The sequence below is a fragment of the Osmerus mordax genome, chromosome 4 (assembly GCF_038355195.1).
Source record: "Osmerus mordax isolate fOsmMor3 chromosome 4, fOsmMor3.pri, whole genome shotgun sequence".
NCBI classification, from domain to species: Eukaryota; Metazoa; Chordata; class Actinopteri; order Osmeriformes; family Osmeridae; genus Osmerus; species Osmerus mordax.
The window spans coordinates 6,646,012-6,664,904 of NC_090053.1; the positions used below are offsets into that span (position 1 = coordinate 6,646,012).

Below are 18,893 nucleotides of genomic sequence, written 5' to 3' on the forward strand. Positions count from 1 at the left end.
AGTTGCAGAAGAAAGAAAATGGCATCAAGCATCTTTTTCTAGAATCTTGCTTGCTTGTTTTCCAGGACATTGATAAAACCGTAGATATATATAAAGGCTATATATAAAGGCCTTTATATATATATCTATGGATAAAACAACACAGGCAGGCGAACAACTTTTTTTTATCAAGTTAGAAAGCCGATCACTAATCATGTGCTTTGTCACCCCCTACGGGAACAAAACGTAAACATCACAGTTTCTACTGCGTTTTGGGGATGCCAGATTTGTAAAACAATCGTATAAAACAAACGACCCACACAAATCACAGTATAGCAAAACAAATGTGTTTATGTGAATTTAACTCATTCGCATACATGTATTATATATATTTATGTAGTAATGTACACATCCAATGTACTTATTTCGTTTTGGAAGCCATCTTTGTGTTGATGACCATGATAGGGGATTGTTAGGGGTGTTAGAAATTACTTGGCAACCAGGCAAAGGATGTGACGCTAGAACGTTGACAAAACCGCGACCCTGCAGTCCTACGTTCTGTGTACGAAGTTTTAAAATATTTATCGTTTGAAATAGTTTCTGTATCCAAACGATATCCTTACCATCTTGATCGTCACACCGGTAAAACATTTAAATTTAGTATCCGCATTCAAACACAAACACAATAATTGCTATATCCCTATGCATTTTGATACATGACAAATGATTAGGGTGGCAGTTTGCCGACCTTTGTATGAATGAGATTACATCTGCAAAGCTAGCTAGTGTAGTATCTACCACGCTGCTAATGAATGATGGCTTCCTATTTATAAATGCATTTCTTTTATTGTGTAATGTGTAGGGGTAATATTGAGTGCCCGAGTAGATGTGTTTGAAACTGTAGCTAACTAGTTAAATACTGGACTTGTTCTCAATATTGACCACTTTTAATGCTAGCTAGCTAGCACTGAGGCGAGTGCTACGTAGCGAGCTTGCTAGTTAATGTAGTCTAGTTGCGACTCAATGTGTTTGTCTTACCAGCAATGCCCGACTGTCTACATTTAAATCCGGGACACAGCACTATGCACGTTTTGGGTTAGCTGGTTGTATGTCGTAGAGATTGATTAATAGGCGCTACAGTTAAGTCAGCTGTTAACGTGCAACCAGCGCATCAAGCTATCAAGCTAAATCAATGGTTAGCTGCTTTGAAACTTTCCTGAGTTATCTAACGCGGTGTTCCCTTCAGATCCAGGTGCCTCTGTGGGCCCTCTGACCTGCACCTCAAGGTCCTAGAGACAAACAGCAGCCATGTTTCTCTACAACCTCACCTTGCAACGAGCCACCGGCATCACGCACGCCATCCATGGCAATTTCTCAGGTAAGGGATGTTTGGATGTCATGGTCTCCCATCCTGACTATTCTAGGTTAAGTGCTTTGGAAGTGATGAGTCTATCATGTCTCTTCTCTGACAAGAAATCAGTGGAGATATCTTAAAAACCTCTGATCAATTCAGTATTAAAGCACACGCATACATTACAGCTTAACATAAACCATGGCGGATGAACTGACTTAACTCTGCAACATGATGTCCTTGGACAGGTACCAAGATGCAGGAGATTGTTGTCTCCCGGGGAAAGACCCTGGAGCTGCTGCGTCCGGACGCCAACACGGGGAAGGTCCACACGCTCCTCACCATGGAGGTGTTCGGCATCATCCGCTCTCTCATGGCCTTCAGGCTCACGGGAGGAACTAAAGGTGTGTGTGTGTGCGCGTGCGCCCGTGTTGGAGAGAAAACAAGTTAAAGCCAGTCAAGAAGGCTTGTACACAGTTTTATTGTGCGTCTGTGAGTTAGAGACATGAACTGATATCCGACCATCTCTCCTCTTCCTCCAGACTACATTGTCGTGGGCAGTGACTCGGGGCGTATCGTGATCCTGGAGTATCACTCCTCAAAGAACATGTTTGAGAAGATCCACCAGGAGACCTTTGGGAAGAGTGGCTGCAGGCGCATTGTTCCTGGGCAGTTCCTGGCGGTCGACCCCAAGGGCAGGGCTGTCATGATAGGTACGGGGACTATGAGATGCACACACACGGGCAAAGGCGTGAACATAGATTTTTATTAATGCTGTTGAAGTGATGAGTTTCCCATGTCTCTTCTCTGACTGATAATCACTGGAGAGAACTACAACACCTCTGATCTCAGCAAGACTCAGATGCAGTTGGACTGTATTGAATTCTTGATGTCATGCTTTCTTATAAGACTTCTGTATGTGGCTTTAAAGGTATGTGACCCATGCATTTACAGTACTTTAACTCTAGTCGGGTGTGGTGTTGTATCTCCAGGTGCCATTGAGAAGCAGAAGCTGGTGTACATCCTCAATAGAGATGCAGCTGCCCGCCTCACTATCTCTTCTCCCCTGGAGGCCCACAAGGCCAACACCCTGGTCTACCACCTCGTCGGAGTCGACGTGGGTTTTGAAAACCCCATGTTTGCCTGCCTGGAGATGGACTATGAGGTAAAAGCCAGCACTCTTATCTGTGGCCCCTGTGGTGGTGGGAAATTGGCTTTCCTGCCATAAAAAAAACGAAACTAAAGTTTCCTAACCTCTGACCGTCACAGGAAGCTGACAACGATCCAACAGGTGAAGCGGCTGCCAACACCCAGCAGACCCTGACCTTCTACGAGCTGGACTTGGGTCTTAACCATGTGGTCCGCAAGTACAGCGAGGCTCTGGAGGAGCATGGAAACTTCCTCATAACAGGTAACTCGACTCACTCTCACTCACACATTAAAAACACAAAAAATTAAAATAAAAGCTCAATAAAAACACCTGTCTTTTTCAGTTCCTGGAGGTTCTGATGGGCCTAGTGGGGTTCTGATCTGCTCAGAAAACTACATCACCTATAAAAACTTTGGAGACCAGCCTGACATCCGCTGCCCCATCCCCAGACGCAGGGTAAGAACATGCTTCTCCAAGATTGCCTATATATCTACACACATATATACACTTATTTGAATGCCTGTCACTATTGAACAGCGTTGATATGACTGGAGAAATTATAGTACAACTTTTTTTAATTGTAAAAATATTAAACCTAGGACTTTGTGACTGATCTCTAGCACCAAATAAGCTTTTGTCTTCTACTTTCATGCTTCTGTCAGCTTTTATATGAAGGCCGAAAGCCTTTGAGTGAAATGCTGTCTGCATGTGGAGGAGTAAAGGTCAGTGCTGATGCCAACACGCTCTGCTGTATTTCAGAATGACCTGGACGACCCAGAACGAGGGATGATCTTCGTGTGCTCAGCCACTCATAAGACCAAGTCCATGTTCTTCTTCCTGGCTCAAACAGAGCAAGGAGACATCTTCAAGGTCACCCTGGAGACAGACGAGGAAATGGTAAGAGGAGTAGTGGTCAAGAAAGGAAGGGAGGGACGGACTGTTTCTCGGCTCACTTATCTGATTTCAAACCTTACCTCGAGACCACAGATGGATTGATGACAGGAGACAGTTGAGCTGTCATACACACAAACAGGTCTGGGTGAGGAGGGCTGCTATTGGATGTTCATGCCTTCATGTTTTGTATCTTAGGTAACAGAGATCCGAATGAAGTATTTTGACACCATTCCTGTGGCAACAGCCATGTGTGTGCTGAAAACTGGCTTCCTCTTTGTCGCCTCCGAGTTCGGCAATCAGTAAGCCTTATTCTTTCCTCACACTCACAAACAAACATTGCTACTTTGTGTCTCTCCATCCTCATTTGGTGATGTTATGATCGGCCTCTCTCTCTCTTGTCCGTAGTTACCTGTACCAGATAGCCCACCTGGGGGATGATGATGAAGAGCCAGAGTTCTCGTCTGCTATGCCATTGGAGGAGGGGGATACCTTCTTCTTCCAGCCCCGCCCACTTAAGAACCTGGTTCTGGTGGATGAGCAGGAGAACCTGTCGCCTATCATGTCCTGCCAGGTGTGTGTTTGTATGTGTGTGGAGGGAGAAGGAGGGAATGTGTGTGCCACCAGATCTGCTGTTGAAGTGATGAGTTTCTCATGTCTCTTCTCTGACTGGAAAACCAATGGAGAGAACTTTCAACCCTCTGATCTCAGCATAGACACTCACACTTTTTCACCGTGCATGTCTAGGCAGTAACTTGATCATTACTTGCTTTGTTTAGAGATCCGCCCATCATCCTGATTTCCTGCCCCCTCTCGTTATGTATGTGACAGATAGCTGATCTGGCCAATGAGGACACACCACAGCTGTACGTGGCCTGTGGGCGGGGCCCCAAGTCCACCCTCAGAGTGCTCCGACATGGACTGGAGGTAGGTTTGGAACCAAGGTCGGCCTCCAGTACATACTGGAGGCTACAGATACCATACACACAACACACTTCGACTGTACGCAGCACCTAGGGAAGTGTGTCTGTTGTAAAGCTTGGGATCTCAGGGTTTCCAGCAGAAAATGTGTTAGTTAAGGTGGTAGTGCGGGCTTTGCCGGCAGAGCGCGCGTGCGTACGCGGGGGGGGGTTTGCCGGGATTAGGGCGGAGAGGGCGGAGGCACAAAGTTTTTCTTCCAATGCGTTCTGCAGAGAAGGGAGACTGCCCGTTGGTCACTGTTTGGAATGGAATGGAAGGGAGAAAACAGGACAACGGCAGATATCGCTATAAGAAAAACAAACCAACGTAGTAAAGGCGGCAGGCGTGTGATGCTTAGGCGGCCACCTTAACTGAAAAGTGCTGTGGGAATCCCTGGATCTGTACTCAAGCTCCTCAAGCTCTCTACTTGGGACTTGGACTGGAGAGGTAATGAGGTTCATGTTTGCGTGCGTGTGTGAACATTGTCTCATTATTTTCCGCAGGTGTCAGAGATGGCTGTGTCTGAGCTGCCTGGTAACCCCAATGCTGTCTGGACTGTACGCAGACACATCGAAGGTATTTCTCTCGCACTCACTTTCTCTCGTTCACTACTCACTTTCTCTCGTTCACTACTCACTTTCTCTCGTTCACTACTCACTTTCCCTCGTTCACTACTCACTTTCCCTCGTTCACTACTCACTTTCTCTCGTTCACTACTCACTTTCTCTCGTTCACTACTCACTTTCCCTCGTTCACTACTCACTTTCTCTCGTTCACTACTCACTTTCTCTCGTTCACTACTCACTTTCTCTCGTTCACTACTCACTTTCTCTCGTTCACTACTCACTTTCCCTCGTTCACTACTCACTTTCTCTCGTTCACTACTCACTTTCTCTCGTTCACTACTCACTTTCTCTCGTTCACTACTCACTTTCTCTCGTTCACTACTCACTTTCTCTCGTTCACTACTCACTTTCCCTCGTTCACTACTCACTTTCTCTCGTTCACTACTCACTTTCTCTCGTTCACTACTCACTTTCTCTCGTTCACTACTCACTTTCTCTCGTTCACTACTAGATAGCAGTCCTAACATGTTGGTCACACATTGTTGGTTTCAGTTCCATTCACTTTTCTGACTTGACATATCCTTCCCGTTCCAACTGTGGAATGTGTCTCCCCTGTTGGGAGCATGCTGCACTTTGTTTGAATTGTGTCCCCTGCCAGCAGTTTCCCAGAAGTCATATGAACCGTTCAGTGGCTGAGTTCCACTGCAGCTGGTTGAGACAAGCTAGCTCGGGTGTGGGTGTCAGAATATTTCACTCTCACTATTTGTTCTTTTCTTGGGTGGATAGAGCACACTTCCAAAACCCAGAGAAATAACCACAATGCAGTCACATGACCATGCACCATCATCACTGTTTAAATTCTAAAACACACTGATTCCCTGGCTCGGCTGGCTCTGTTCTTCCTCCGTCAGTGCTCCTGCTGTGTTTATTAGACTGGGCTGGTGCCTGCTGCCTGTCCTGTAGACAGGATGTGTACCTGACTCTGTCCTGTGTGTTTGACAGATGAGTTTGACGCCTACATCATCGTGTCTTTCGTCAACGCCACTCTGGTGTTGTCCATTGGAGAGACGGTAGAGGAAGTGACGGATTCTGGCTTCCTGGGGACCACGCCTACCCTCTCCTGCTCCCTGCTGGGGGAGGACGCCCTCGTCCAGGTCAGCCTCACCCCTAACCTCACCCTTACATTGGTCTCCCCTCCCCCAACCTCACTCTTATAGTGATCTCCTTCTACAGTTTTCACACTGTTCTACCCCCCCCCCCCCCCCCCTATATCAAACTCTTAATTTCTCTCCATCTCCTCCTCTTTACTCTGTCTAACTTGTCTCCTCCCCCTCTCTTCCTCCTCTCCAGGTGTACCCCGACGGTATCCGCCATATCCGAGCAGACAAGCGTGTGAATGAGTGGAAGACCCCCGGGAAGAAGACGATCGTCCGCTGTGCCGTCAACCAGAGGCAGGTGGTCATCGCCCTCACCGGGGGCGAACTGGTGTACTTCGAGATGGACCCGGTCAGTACCTGCTCCCTCTGGGACCTGGGAGGGTTCCACTGTCATGTGACGCCAGTTCAAGTCCATCAATCTGAGTTTGACCATAAATCTAGTCTTCTGTCACGCTGGAGGCTGTTTCTGCCACATACTTTGTCACCGATGTGAACTGTGCTCTGTATTTTAGTGACATGAGACTGGTGGCACCTGAGCTTGGGACAGGAAGCTCTCCTGTTCAAAGTGACTTATCACCGGTATTCTTCTAACCTGATCCTCTCCCTGCCTCCCTCCCTCCCTCCCTGCCTCCCTGTCGTCCATGCCTCCCTGTCGTCCATGCCTCCCTCCCTTCCTCCCTGTCGTCCATGCCTCCCTCCCTTCCTCCCTGTCGTCCCTCCCTCCCTCCCTGCCTCCCTGTCGTCCCTCCCTCCCTCCCTGCCTCCCTGTCGTCCATGCCTCCCTCCCTGCCTCCCTGTCGTCCATGCCTCCCTGTCGTCCATGCCTCCCTCCCTTCCTCCCTGTCGTCCATGCCTCCCTCCCTTCCTCCCTGTCGTCCCTCCCTCCCTCCCTGCCTCCCTGTCGTCCCTCCCTCCCTCCCTGCCTCCCTGTCGTCCCTCCCTCCCTCCCTGCCTCCCTGTCGTCCATGCCTCCCTCCCTGCCTCCCTGTCGTCCATCCCTGCCTCCCTGTCGTCCATGCCTCCCTCCCTGCCTCCAGTCAGGACAGTTGAATGAGTACACGGAGAGGAAGGAGATGTCTGCTGACGTGGTGTGTATGAGTCTGGCCAACGTGCCTCCTGGGGAGCAGCGCTCGCGCTTCCTCGCCGTCGGCCTGGTCGACAACACCGTCCGCATCATCTCCCTCGACCCCTCGGTACGACGCACACACACGCACGTTATACAGATGTCACACACACACTCACCGTGTCGATGGATGTGGGTGTCGTGTTCTGCTGTGGAAGTGATGAGTTTCTCATGTCTCTTCTCTGACTAAATACTAATGGAGAGAACTACAACACCTCTGATCTCAGCGTAGACCGAAATAAACACACAGAGCACTCCAGTTTTCTGTGGATGCTTAAGAGCTACCGGTACTATGTGTTCTTGGAGCAGATCATGATGATGAGGCCAAGAGTTTATTTGGCTCGACCCGGCTCCCTGGTGTGGCTGTCATGACTACCAGAACCTAATCCAGATGTAACTTCTAGGCCACGCAAAACGCCCAATTGCATGTCGGGTACGAGTGCAGCGTGTGTGGGATGTATCCTAACTGTGTGTGTGTGTGTGTTCTGCAGGACTGCCTGCAGCCCCTCAGCATGCAGGCCCTGCCCGCCCAGCCGGAGTCTCTGTGTATCGTGGAGATGGGCGGGGTGGAGAAGCAGGACGAGCTGGGGGAGAAGGGAACCATCGGCTTCCTCTACCTCAACATAGGACTCCAGGTACACACACACACGCATACACCGACTGCTGGGTCTCAATCTTTTACACCGGTATGCCTTCTCTTCAGATCTGAAGTGAAGGACAAGGCTGATGATTGTTAGACTAGGCAGGTCTCCATCAGTAGGTGGTGTCAATACTAGATCCTGACCTGTCGTAACGATGGCTGGATCCTGCTGTGTGGTCAAGCTTTGGCTGCTTGTCAAGCTTCTCTCTTCTCCCCTCAGAACGGCGTGCTGCTCCGAACCGTCCTGGACCCGGTCACAGGAGACCTGTCTGACACCCGCACCCGCTACCTGGGGTCACGACCCGTCAAGCTCTTCCGGGTCAGGATGCAGGGACAGGAAGCTGTAAGTGGTCCTGGTCAGATCGGTGCTCTTACAGAGATCTGAAGGAGTCGGATGTGTGTCAGCACAGTGCTGATTGGCTTTTCCCTCCTGTTACCTACACTTGTCTAGTCCTCTATGATTCCTACAGTTCAGGCTCACAGTGGGCTGACCGGGACATGACCTCTGTGTGGCCCCTTGCAGGTGCTGGCCATGTCCAGCCGCTCCTGGCTCAGCTACTCCTACCAGTCTCGGTTCCACCTCACGCCGCTGTCCTACGAGACCCTGGAGTACGCTTCCGGCTTCGCCTCGGAACAGTGCCCTGAGGGCATCGTGGCCATCTCCACCAACACACTTAGGTGTGGACACACGCACACACACACGCACACACTGAGCACACATTGATGAAGGGATGGGGTCCTGATGTATTTTCTACATCAAACACTTATCTGAGCAAAGATACATAGTGGGTTGAGGGTGGAGAAGCAAGTAAACAAGGAGGAGCTGGGCTCAGCGGGGTGAGCACAGTGTGGGCAGGGGAGTAGGCAAACGAAAAGCTGGAGAGAAAGCTGGACGGGTGGAGGTACAGCCAGGGTAGAGCTTACAGGGAGAGGGACAAGTGAAGGGAGGAAGACTTAAGCAGGCTGATAGGAGAGTGAGTGGGGTTAGGGAGGTAAAGTGCTTCAATGCTGTTGAAGTGATGAGTTTCTCATGTCTCTTCTCTGACTGAAAATCAATGGAGAGAACTTTCAACCCTCTGATCTCAGCATAGACAGTTGGTAGAGATGGGTGGCATAAAACAAAGGGGGGGTGGGGGGGGGCAGGGAGTCATGGAGCCCTTTCTCTCCTCTCTGGAAGGTATGGGTTCCTCATGTATTCTCTTCCAATAGAGGGAAGACTTCATGTCAGAGCACATACATGTTTATCTCCCAACATCAGCTCCCCATTCATTATATTCCCTCACTCTTTTTAACCGCATCCTCACATTCCATCCACCCAAATCTTGATGTATTTAGCCTACTGAAACTCAATTATTTCATAAGAAATACATCTTTTTGGTCTACCCTGTCTCCATCACTCGTTCTACCCTCCTTCTCCTCCCAGGATCCTGGCGTTGGAGAAGCTGGGTGCCGTCTTCAACCAGGTGGCGTTCCCCCTCCAGTACACGCCCAGGAAGTTTGTGATCCACCCAGAGACCAACAACCTGGTCCTGATCGAGACGGACCACAACGCCTACACCGAAGCCACCAAGGCCCAGCGCAAGCAGCAGATGGCCGAGGTAGGGCCTCAACAACAGCAGGGGGCGCTGTGGGGGTGGGGCACGTGAAGCTTTTTCACCCCTCCGCAGCGTTGTGTGGGAGAGTCACCAGTAGGTATGGGGATCGATACCCGGTTCTGTAAGGACCCGGTTTCAAATTTCTCAAAACCCGAAGATCAATAAGGTCTGAGCTTATCGATACCGCTATCGAGACTATAGGTAATATATGTCTCGAGAGATAAGTCAGGTCATTTAAATCAAATCACTGGTGCACAAACATACATCGATTGTCTAATAAAATTGCTAAATTCAATTAAATGGCCTGCCAACCGCCTTAAAACTAAAAGAAGAAGAATTTAATTGGCTCACGCCCTACTTCGCTACATTTCTAATGTTGTTGCTAGCTACGATGGCTGAACGTACTAAGCGGTCAAAGGCTTGGCTACATTTTAATAAAGCCAAAGATAAGGACGAAGCGACGTGTAATATGTTCGAAGATAATTTCCTGTAAGGAACACTGTTGCAATGAATAAGCACCAACGTTGTGCATCAGCTAAAGGTAAAATGCAGTACGTTCAACTGTCTTCGAGAAGCAACGGTGCTAACTCCAGCTGGACAACCCTCCTCCTCCACCCACGGAATGCATGGTGAGCGCAGTCAGTGCACCCCAACTTCGTAGCAAGTATCCATCGTTGACAATAATAAGCCTTAAAAATAAGAGCCAGGGAGGGCTCTACAGTGCAACTATTTCACTCGCATATGCCCCTAAAATGTGATGCGTGCGCAAACCGGAAAAATGATTTACGAACACAATCAGTGTGAGTAAAGACTAGCCTCCTCCGCCCCGCTGCTGATCATTCAAAACATATATTCACATAACGTCACCGGGAGCATGGCTCTGTGGGCTGCTTAAGCGTCTTGTTAAACAATAACAGGGATGAGATAAAGAAGGGTTGGGTTTGGTTAGTTGGTCATTTAGCTATATCGGGTGCCTTTTGTTGAAACGTGTTAAACTTTTCATAACGTGTTGAACAATGACGGCTTGTCAATGTCACATTTTGTCAACCAACCAGTCATTTATACTAGTTACTCATCCATGTTGTGGTTAGTACATCCGTAGTGGACAATTGTAGATTGAGCCAGAGCCAGGATCCATTGTCCCAATATGTGCTCCTTTTATCCAGCCTCCTCCTGACAGCAACACGTTCCCCTTGTTCTATTTGACATCTGTTTTACTTAAGTTATTGTTATAAATGTTGTTCAGTAATCTTGTTTACATAAAGTGTGGCGTGGGTTGTGTGGGTGCTGCTATATGTTTAACATTTGCCAAATTCATTCATTTCGATGGTGGTTAGCTCAAGCACACCCCAGAAAAGTATCGATAGTGGTATCGATAAAGACTCGGATCGTTAAGCAGTCTCAAAAATTGTATCGATCAAAATTAACGATCCCCGTCCCTAGTCACCAGAGGAGGGGGGTGGGTGTTTAGATGCTGTTGAAGTGATGAGTTTCTCATGTCTCTTCTCTGACTGAATACGAATGGAGAGAACTACAACACCTCTGATCTCAGCGTGGACACACAGAAACACACAGGTCAGGCAGGTGTGTGCGGTTTGATGTTCAGCTGATTCCCTTGTTCTACGTGGTGCTTCCTGCAGGAGATGGTGGAGGCTGCAGGGGAGGATGAGAGAGAGCTGGCGGCAGAGATGGCGGCCGCCTTCCTGAACGAGAACCTGCCCGAGGCCATATTTGGAGCCCCGAAGGCTGGGTCTGGGCAGTGGGCCTCTCTGGTGCGGCTGGTCAACCCCATCCAGGGCACCACCCTCGACCTGGTCCAGCTGGAACAGAACGAAGCTGCCTTCAGGTGAGGGGGGGGCAGCAAGAGGAGGAGGGGTGGGTGAAGAGTGGAGAAGCAAGTGGTGGTTGGAGAGGAGGAAAGTTCTACCCAAGCAGGGCAAGATGTAGGGAGCAGAGGACCTGGGGAAAATGGAGATGGATTGGGATGGGAGGGTTGGAGGCACAGAGAGAGGGATGAGAGGGGTACAGACAAAACAGGCTAACGTGAGGAGGAGAAGGGGTTATGGAGGAAGACTTGTCAGATGCTGTTGAAATGATGAGTTTCCCATGTCTCTTCTCTGACTGAATGTATGGAGAGAACTACAACACCTCTGATCTCAGCAAAGATAGGCACACACATGCACCAAGCAAGTGTATCATCATTTGGTATATTCCATGGCAATAAAACAAGAGCAAAATGTAGCAATAGCCATAGGAAAATTGCTCAATACAATGTTCGATATTTTCACTTAAATGCATTAAATTGCTCACGTCTGTGGTCACTGCTGTTTCAATTTGCGCTTGTTCATTGTTGTTCATGTTGAAACTTAACTGTGTCCCTTGATAAATACAATGGTGAAATTCTAAGTAAAGTGGGTAAAATGTATAATAATCCTGTTCTTAATCAAAAATAGGTATTTCATCAATAAATGAAAAAAGTTTGTAGCTATATTGACCAGTCCTAGTTTGGTATGGATACTGTAGGTCTATTGTGTACTCCAGGTTGTAAGACCATTACTCACATCCTGCTCTCTCCCTCTGCAGTGTCACCGTGTGTCGTTTCGCCAGCGGCGGTGATGATTGGTACGTTCTGGTGGGCGTGGCCAGAGACATGATCCTCAATCCCCGCTCTGTGGCTGGTGGTTTCATCTACACCTATAGGCTGACAGGGGGTGGGGAAAAGCTGGAGTTCATGCACAAGGTGAGTGTGATTGACAGAGGAAGTGAGGGTGAGTGCTTAGATGCTGTTGAAGTGATGAGTTTCCCATGTCTCTTCTCTGACTGATAATCACTGGAGAGAACTACAACACCTCTGATCTCAGCATAGACTGTTGGTAGAGATGGGTGGCTTTTAAAAAGGGGGTTTTGGGGGGGGATTCTTACACAAGGTGAGTGATTGACAAAGGAAGTGACTAATTTTGGTTTTTGGTTGTGGTTGGACCATGACTGAGTTTTTGGGAATTTCCTGACTTATTTTAGAACTGTTCATCACTGACCTATGGGAGTACTGTCTCTCTCTCTCTCTCCCCCCCCCCCCCTCTCTCGCACACACAAACAGTTAAAGTCCTAGGGAATATTTGGTAAGAGTTACCATTTTAGTTGCATGTTTGTCCTTTGATCCACCGGCCTCTGCAGAATGCACAAACATCATCATGACATCACTTTTTACACCAACACAATTTTTTCTGAAATTCTAGCCATTATCAAAAATATACTTCTCACACACACACGCACATACATTATGGCAACAGGTGTGATATTGTTGGGGTATTTCCTCAGTGGGTTTCTGACTCCTGAACAGCCAATGCTTTCACATGGGTTAAACAAAGAAGCTAGAAGCATAGAGATACCGTCTCCCCCTCCCCCCCACCTGAATGCTGGCTTTCACACCCAACCCACACCAAATGCGCTTTGCGATACGTTGTGTTTCGTGTACCGCAATTGATTGATGTTTTCTGCTCTTAAGATCAGAGACAGGATTTGTATGTATACTGTATGTATATCTTATAACCTAATTTGACTTCCAATAATTTGCGCAGGAAATGGGTCGCTAACCTATGTTAATTCCACCATGAGACCCCCCCCCCCCCCACACACACACACACACACAAAAAAAACGTATATTTGGATTCTGCTGCAAATCATTGTGTCATAGGTATGCTTTGTGTGCAGAAGACTGATAGCATATCTGACTAAATGATCTACAACAAATGCTAATGCAGGTGTGCATTAGATGCACACGCTGGACAGAAAAACCTCATCTAGATCAGGTCATTGGTACATGGATCAGAAATTAATTGTTTGGATTGGCTGAGAGTTAATGGATCTTTCATTTGGTCAAAACTGACTCACTGTGGTGTTTTGATTGGCAGACTCCTGTGGAGGATGTCCCTCTGGCAATCGCTCCCTTCCAGGGGCGGGTGTTGGTGGGGGTAGGAAAACTGCTGCGAATCTATGACCTGGGAAAGAGAAAGCTGCTACGCAAGTGTGAAAATAAGGTATGTTGGGGGCTTATTGGGCGTGGGTGGAGAACACTGGAAACACTGAGACATGTTCTATGAAGCAAGAACTCAGGAGGGTTTGGAACGTACCAAATCAGAGACTAGTCTGGGCCTGATGGGGATAGCTGCCTGATAGGCTGGCCTGTGTTTTCTGCCAATTAATGGCCTATCTATTTCTCTAGGGGATCAGTACATTCAAAAGCCATTGTTGTGGGGTTCTAAAATGTCAATATTTGTAGAATGACTTAAGTAAATGTCAGGTCTTGGGTCATAACCGTTCTGGGGAAACACAAGGGAGGGAAAACCTTAGTGGTTAGAGCAGTGTTTCCCTGCTCCAACACACCTGATTCTAATGAATGGGTGGTTATGAAGCTCAGCAGGAGCCTGATTAGTGCCCATTCATTTCAGTCAGGTGTGTTGGAGCATGGAAACATCTCAAACATGCAGTGTCATGGGTCCCGAGGACCAGGGTTCAGGGTTTTTCCTGGGTCAAAATGGGTCTTCGGTGCAAAAAAAAAAAGTGTGTTCTTTTTTTCTTCTTTTTTCTAATGTATTTATTCAAAGGTGAATAAATACATTGAAATAAATCTAATCTAATAGCTAATGTAATATTGCACAGTCGTCCTATTTCCCCTAAAGCAATGAAGTTAGGCTACTTAACCCTTGTGCTGCCTTCGGGTCACATGACCCAAAGGTTCATAACGAACCATCGTTGTGTTATCCCAATTTTACCCAATACAAAAACAAATAAAAAATTATTTTCTTTTAACCTTTGCAATGTGGGGGGTCTGAGACAGCCCAACGGTTAAAAGAAAATGCTTCACTTTGTTTTTGTATGCGGTAAAGTTGTTGCAATACGACGGTGGGTCACAATGACTGATGGGTCAGAATGACCCGAAGATAACACAAGGGTTAAAGACACCTTACACTCAAAGTATGTTCTAAATGGCAAAAATGCTGCCAATTAATAATTGACGTAACAACTTATTGTAAATGGTCAGTAGCCTAGCCAAGGTAGGCCACTCTGAAGCATGTACACTGCCTGCTTCATTTGATCTTGATAGGCTAAGCATTCTGTAGCAAATAATAACAATAAACCCACTTTTTATTAATTAAAACTACTTCAGCATAATAATGCACCTAAAATACAAACGTGAGCAAGGGCAGCAATCGCTATCGAATCAACAGACGTGCAATTTAGCTAGCAGGGGAAGAATACAAACAACGAAAATCACCAGTTAACTTGATTTAAATTTGCAAGAACTATAAACTTATACAATAACAGGCTTAAATGAACTGACAACATAAGTTATACGACTTACAGTTCTCAAGGACGCACACACGCAATCTCAACTGCGGTGTGAAGCGTGCGGTGTGAAGCGTGCGGTGTGAAGCGTGCGGTGTGAAGCGTGCGGTGTGAAGCGTGCGGTGTGAAGCGTGCGGTGTGAAGCGTGCGGTGTGAAGCGCGTGTCCGTGCTATTCTCCGACATGCACTCTAACAATCACTGCTGATAGACAGCCAAAAATTTTGTACAGCCTGATTTCTGATACCGTGGCAGCAGAAACTTTGCCATAGAGGAAACACTGCACTATATATTATCATTCCAGGTTAAGAATACCAATGGAGGCTGCGTTGGAAATCGTAAATCTAACTTTTGTCAGCATTTTGAGTGGAAATTTCATTTGCATTTGTACAGGTGTATTCGTGCACGTCGGGCTGGCCCTCGCAGCCGTTCTGTCCATTCGCGCACCTCACAGTTGCGTCTTGATCAGACAAGAAGACACGCTTATCAACTCGATTACTATTGATCAAAACAGAACGAGGGTTCAGCTTATGGTACTTGAAACATACTATTGAGAACCAATTCGCTGACATGCATTGCACGCGTGATGAACCCAGCTTTTATTTTTTTATCACACTTTTTTTTGCCTTTGGCGCTCAGGATTTGTCATTGGCGCTCAGGAAATGGCTTTGGCGCGCGCCAACATTTTCTCTATGCAGGAAAAACCCTGGGGTTGGGAAACAGTTATAGCAACATAATTGCCATTCACAAGGTTTTAAAACGAATTGGTTTCTTCAGAATCAGAATCAGAAAGGGATTTATTCGCCATGAAAGTTTGCACAGACAAGGAATTTGCTTTGGCAGGAAGGTGCATACAATAAACATATACCTAAAATTTAAATATGTGGACTAACTATACTAAGGGTACATAAACTAGCAGTACTAAGTGGGATAAATATAAGTTGCCGTAAATTACAATATAAAAATACAAAAATACAAATATTACAAAAAATACAAATGTACAAGATACCATGTTGTGGTGCAGTGCAAAAGCAGTGTGTTTTAAGCAATAAGTCATTCTTAAGGGTTTTCAAGGCTTTTCACATGGAAAGGCTAGTGTTGTTCATTCAATAACCCCAAATCGATGCAGATGTAGATGGTCTTATCTATTCTGTCAATGGGCATAGAGAGGTCAGAGAGATTATAGAGAGCTGTGACGGAGATTAGGGCTGTCTGGTGACTGCAGGGTAAACATTGGAGGGCTGCTGCATCAGATGTAGAAAGTGTGAGGTAGACATGTGGTATGTAGAACCAGTGTAGCTGGTTAACTCAGTGGCATTTAGCTTCCAGATCCTGGGGTTGTGCTGGAGCCCTCCAGCACAACGACCTGGGCAATGAGGGAAGGAGTTACACTTCTAACCGCAGACATACAAAAGTCTGCTTTATTATGGAGCCCTGTTGCATGTACAGACTAGCATTACCAAGGGCTGGTTTCCAGACTCAAGCATCCAGATTAAGAAGACGACCGTGCGTGTGCGTGCCTCCAGTATTGGACGACATATTTGACCAATCCCCCCCCCCCCCCCCTGCCCTGTCTTCTATCCACAGCACGTGCCCAACCTAGTGACTGGCATCCACACCATCGGGCAGCGTGTCATCGTGACCGATGTCCAAGAGAGCCTCTTCTGGGTCCGCTACAAGCGCAACGAGAACCAGCTGATCATCTTCGCTGACGACACCCACCCCCGCTGGGTGACCGCCGCCTGCCTGCTGGACTACGACACCATGGCCTCAGCCGACAAGTTCGGCAACATCAGCATTGTAAGTTGAAAAGTGTGCATGTGTGTTGGGGCGGTCAAATGGCCCTGGTCAGAATATACTGCTTTCTGCACACACAAAAACCTTAACATAAATGAATAGAAGGTAATGACTTGATATGACCTCCCCCCTCCTAGGTGCGTCTGCCCCCCAACACCAGTGACGATGTAGATGAGGACCCCACTGGGAACAAGGCCTTGTGGGATAGAGGTCTTCTGAATGGAGCCTCCCAGAAGGTACTATGTCCCCCCCCCCCCATGTGTCTGTCCATCTTTCTCTCTCCTTCTCTTTTTCTCTCCTGTATTTTGTCCTGTTAAATTAGAGTGTACTGAAGACGTACAAGCCGGGGGGGAAACTGACATGGCTGTCCGCACTCGTGTTTGTGTGCATGTGTGGTTTAGAGTGAACGTTCCGGACTCTGTTTATTTGTGGGCGTGTGTTTGAGTTTTCTTTGTCCGGTCTTTTAAGTTTCCTAATCCTCCCTGCATAGCATGCTACCAGCTCAGCCTGGTGTCTGGGTTAACAGCCTCTAGATGTTGAGGTAGACGCAACACGGAAAGTCCCCATGTGTACTTTCCTCCTGTCTAATTACTTTTGTGCAAAAGAGTGCATGTAAGCAATTTCTGTTTTTGTGTGGAGTTAGAATGTTCTGCTGTGTTTTATGTTTGTGTGGGTGGGTGTCTGACTTGTTTGTTTGAGGTAAGAGTTTCCAAATTTCACCTTGCCTCCTTTTCACCCTCTTCTCTCTTCACGTCTCTTTGCCTCCTTCCTTCTCGTCAGGCGGAGGTGATCATGAACTACCACATAGGAGAGACCGTCCTGTCCCTGCAGAAGACCACCCTGATCCCTGGGGGGTCCGAGTCCCTCGTCTACACCACCCTGTCTGGGGGCATAGGCATTTTGGTGCCCTTCACCTCACACGAGGTAACACACACACACACTCTGTCTCTCTCTCTCATTTTTCCATGCGCACACACACTTCCCTCTGTGGTGCTGAGACGTCCACCGTACAGTGTATGAACTGAAGCGTGACCCTCGTGTGTTCTGTCTCCAGGACCATGACTTTTTCCAGCACCTGGAGATGCACATGCGCTCCGAGTTCCCCCCGCTGTGCGGTCGAGACCACCTCAGCTTCCGCTCCTACTACTTCCCCGTCAAGGTGGGTTCAGCCAACCAATAGAAACACAGAAAAACTGACACATCCCAACGTGCTGCTGCTGAACACTTATTAAGTGTTCTCTAAAGCTCCATAGGGGCTCAGAGGCTATGACATGCCTGTATTCAATGGTGAACCCAGTGTGGTGAGCCTTGGAACAGTGCAAAGGCTGCACATATGCAGGTTAATAATTGTCGTTATTTAAGTTAATAATTGTTGTTAATATGTTGTATCAATACCATGTATATTTTGTGTTGTGTGTTCAGAATGTGATCGATGGAGACCTGTGTGAGCAGTTTAACTCCATGGACCCTCACAAGCAGAAGAGTGTGGCCGAGGAGCTCGACAGAACCCCGCCCGAGGTGTCCAAGAAGCTGGAGGACATCCGCACTCGATACGCCTTCTAGAGCACTCTGGGATGGACACCTAAAATCATACACACGTTTCACACACACACACAGGTTTTTCGGAAAACATACATCAACTTTGCTGTGAGAAGTCACACCTCCTCCTCCCCCCCCCCCCCCCCCCCCCCCCCCCCCGGTTAAAGTGACAAGATGATGGTGTGAGAGAAGCAATGACATCTTTCTCTGCAGCTTCCTGTCAGATTTTCTCACTGTCTCTGGACTGCTAGAGCCCCAATGGCACCCTGTATGCTCATCACACCTCAGTCCCTGTGACGTTCGGTAAACAGCTAAGTTGATGCTTAAGAGCGTGAGATTTTCTGTGGCTTAAATGATGTTCCACAGAAAGGAAATGTGTTTCAACTGCCTGTGTCTAGAGCAAGAGACATTTTTAAATGTGTGAGGTGAATAATAATGTTAGCTATGGGTGGGGATAGCCCACTACTTTCCTTGCATTGCCTATTTGCATCAACTGTTTTTATTTCCTTCCTTCTTGAGTATTTTGTACTCTGTGCCACGTGTAAAATGGAAATATTGTCATTTGGTATGAATCGATGTGATTTTCTAGCCTGGTCTTCTAACACCTGCTACAAGCTTTAAGTAAATGTGAGTTGGACAGGCCGTCTAACCATATGCAATAGTCTAAGCAGTGCTAGGTCTGTAGTGTGTGAACTGTGGTGTGCATCAGCAGAGGGTGGGGTGTTTTCGACCTTGTGGCTCTGTGCTGTCTGACCCTCCTCAATCCTGTAAAGTCCCAACCTCAGCCACGCTCACAGGACA

General features: G+C 47.5%; 1 protein-coding gene across 1 annotated transcript; it reads left to right on the forward strand.

Moving 5' to 3' along the window:
* Positions 1-522: 522 nt before the first annotated feature.
* Positions 523-18,220, forward strand: sf3b3 (splicing factor 3b, subunit 3). Its single transcript, XM_067234717.1, has 27 exons — positions 523-621; positions 1,226-1,357; positions 1,579-1,734; positions 1,873-2,043; positions 2,323-2,495; positions 2,600-2,741; positions 2,824-2,936; positions 3,240-3,377; positions 3,570-3,673; positions 3,780-3,945; positions 4,203-4,298; positions 4,835-4,907; positions 5,900-6,051; positions 6,248-6,403; positions 7,092-7,247; positions 7,669-7,812; positions 8,038-8,160; positions 8,341-8,495; positions 9,241-9,415; positions 11,053-11,258; positions 11,996-12,152; positions 13,324-13,449; positions 16,344-16,556; positions 16,691-16,789; positions 17,334-17,477; positions 17,608-17,712; positions 17,976-18,220. Exons 2-27 carry the CDS (start codon positions 1,288-1,290, stop codon positions 18,114-18,116), a joined length of 3,654 nt encoding a protein of 1,217 aa, XP_067090818.1. The 5' UTR covers positions 523-621; positions 1,226-1,287; the 3' UTR covers positions 18,117-18,220.
* The last annotated feature ends 673 nt before the right edge of the window (positions 18,221-18,893 follow it).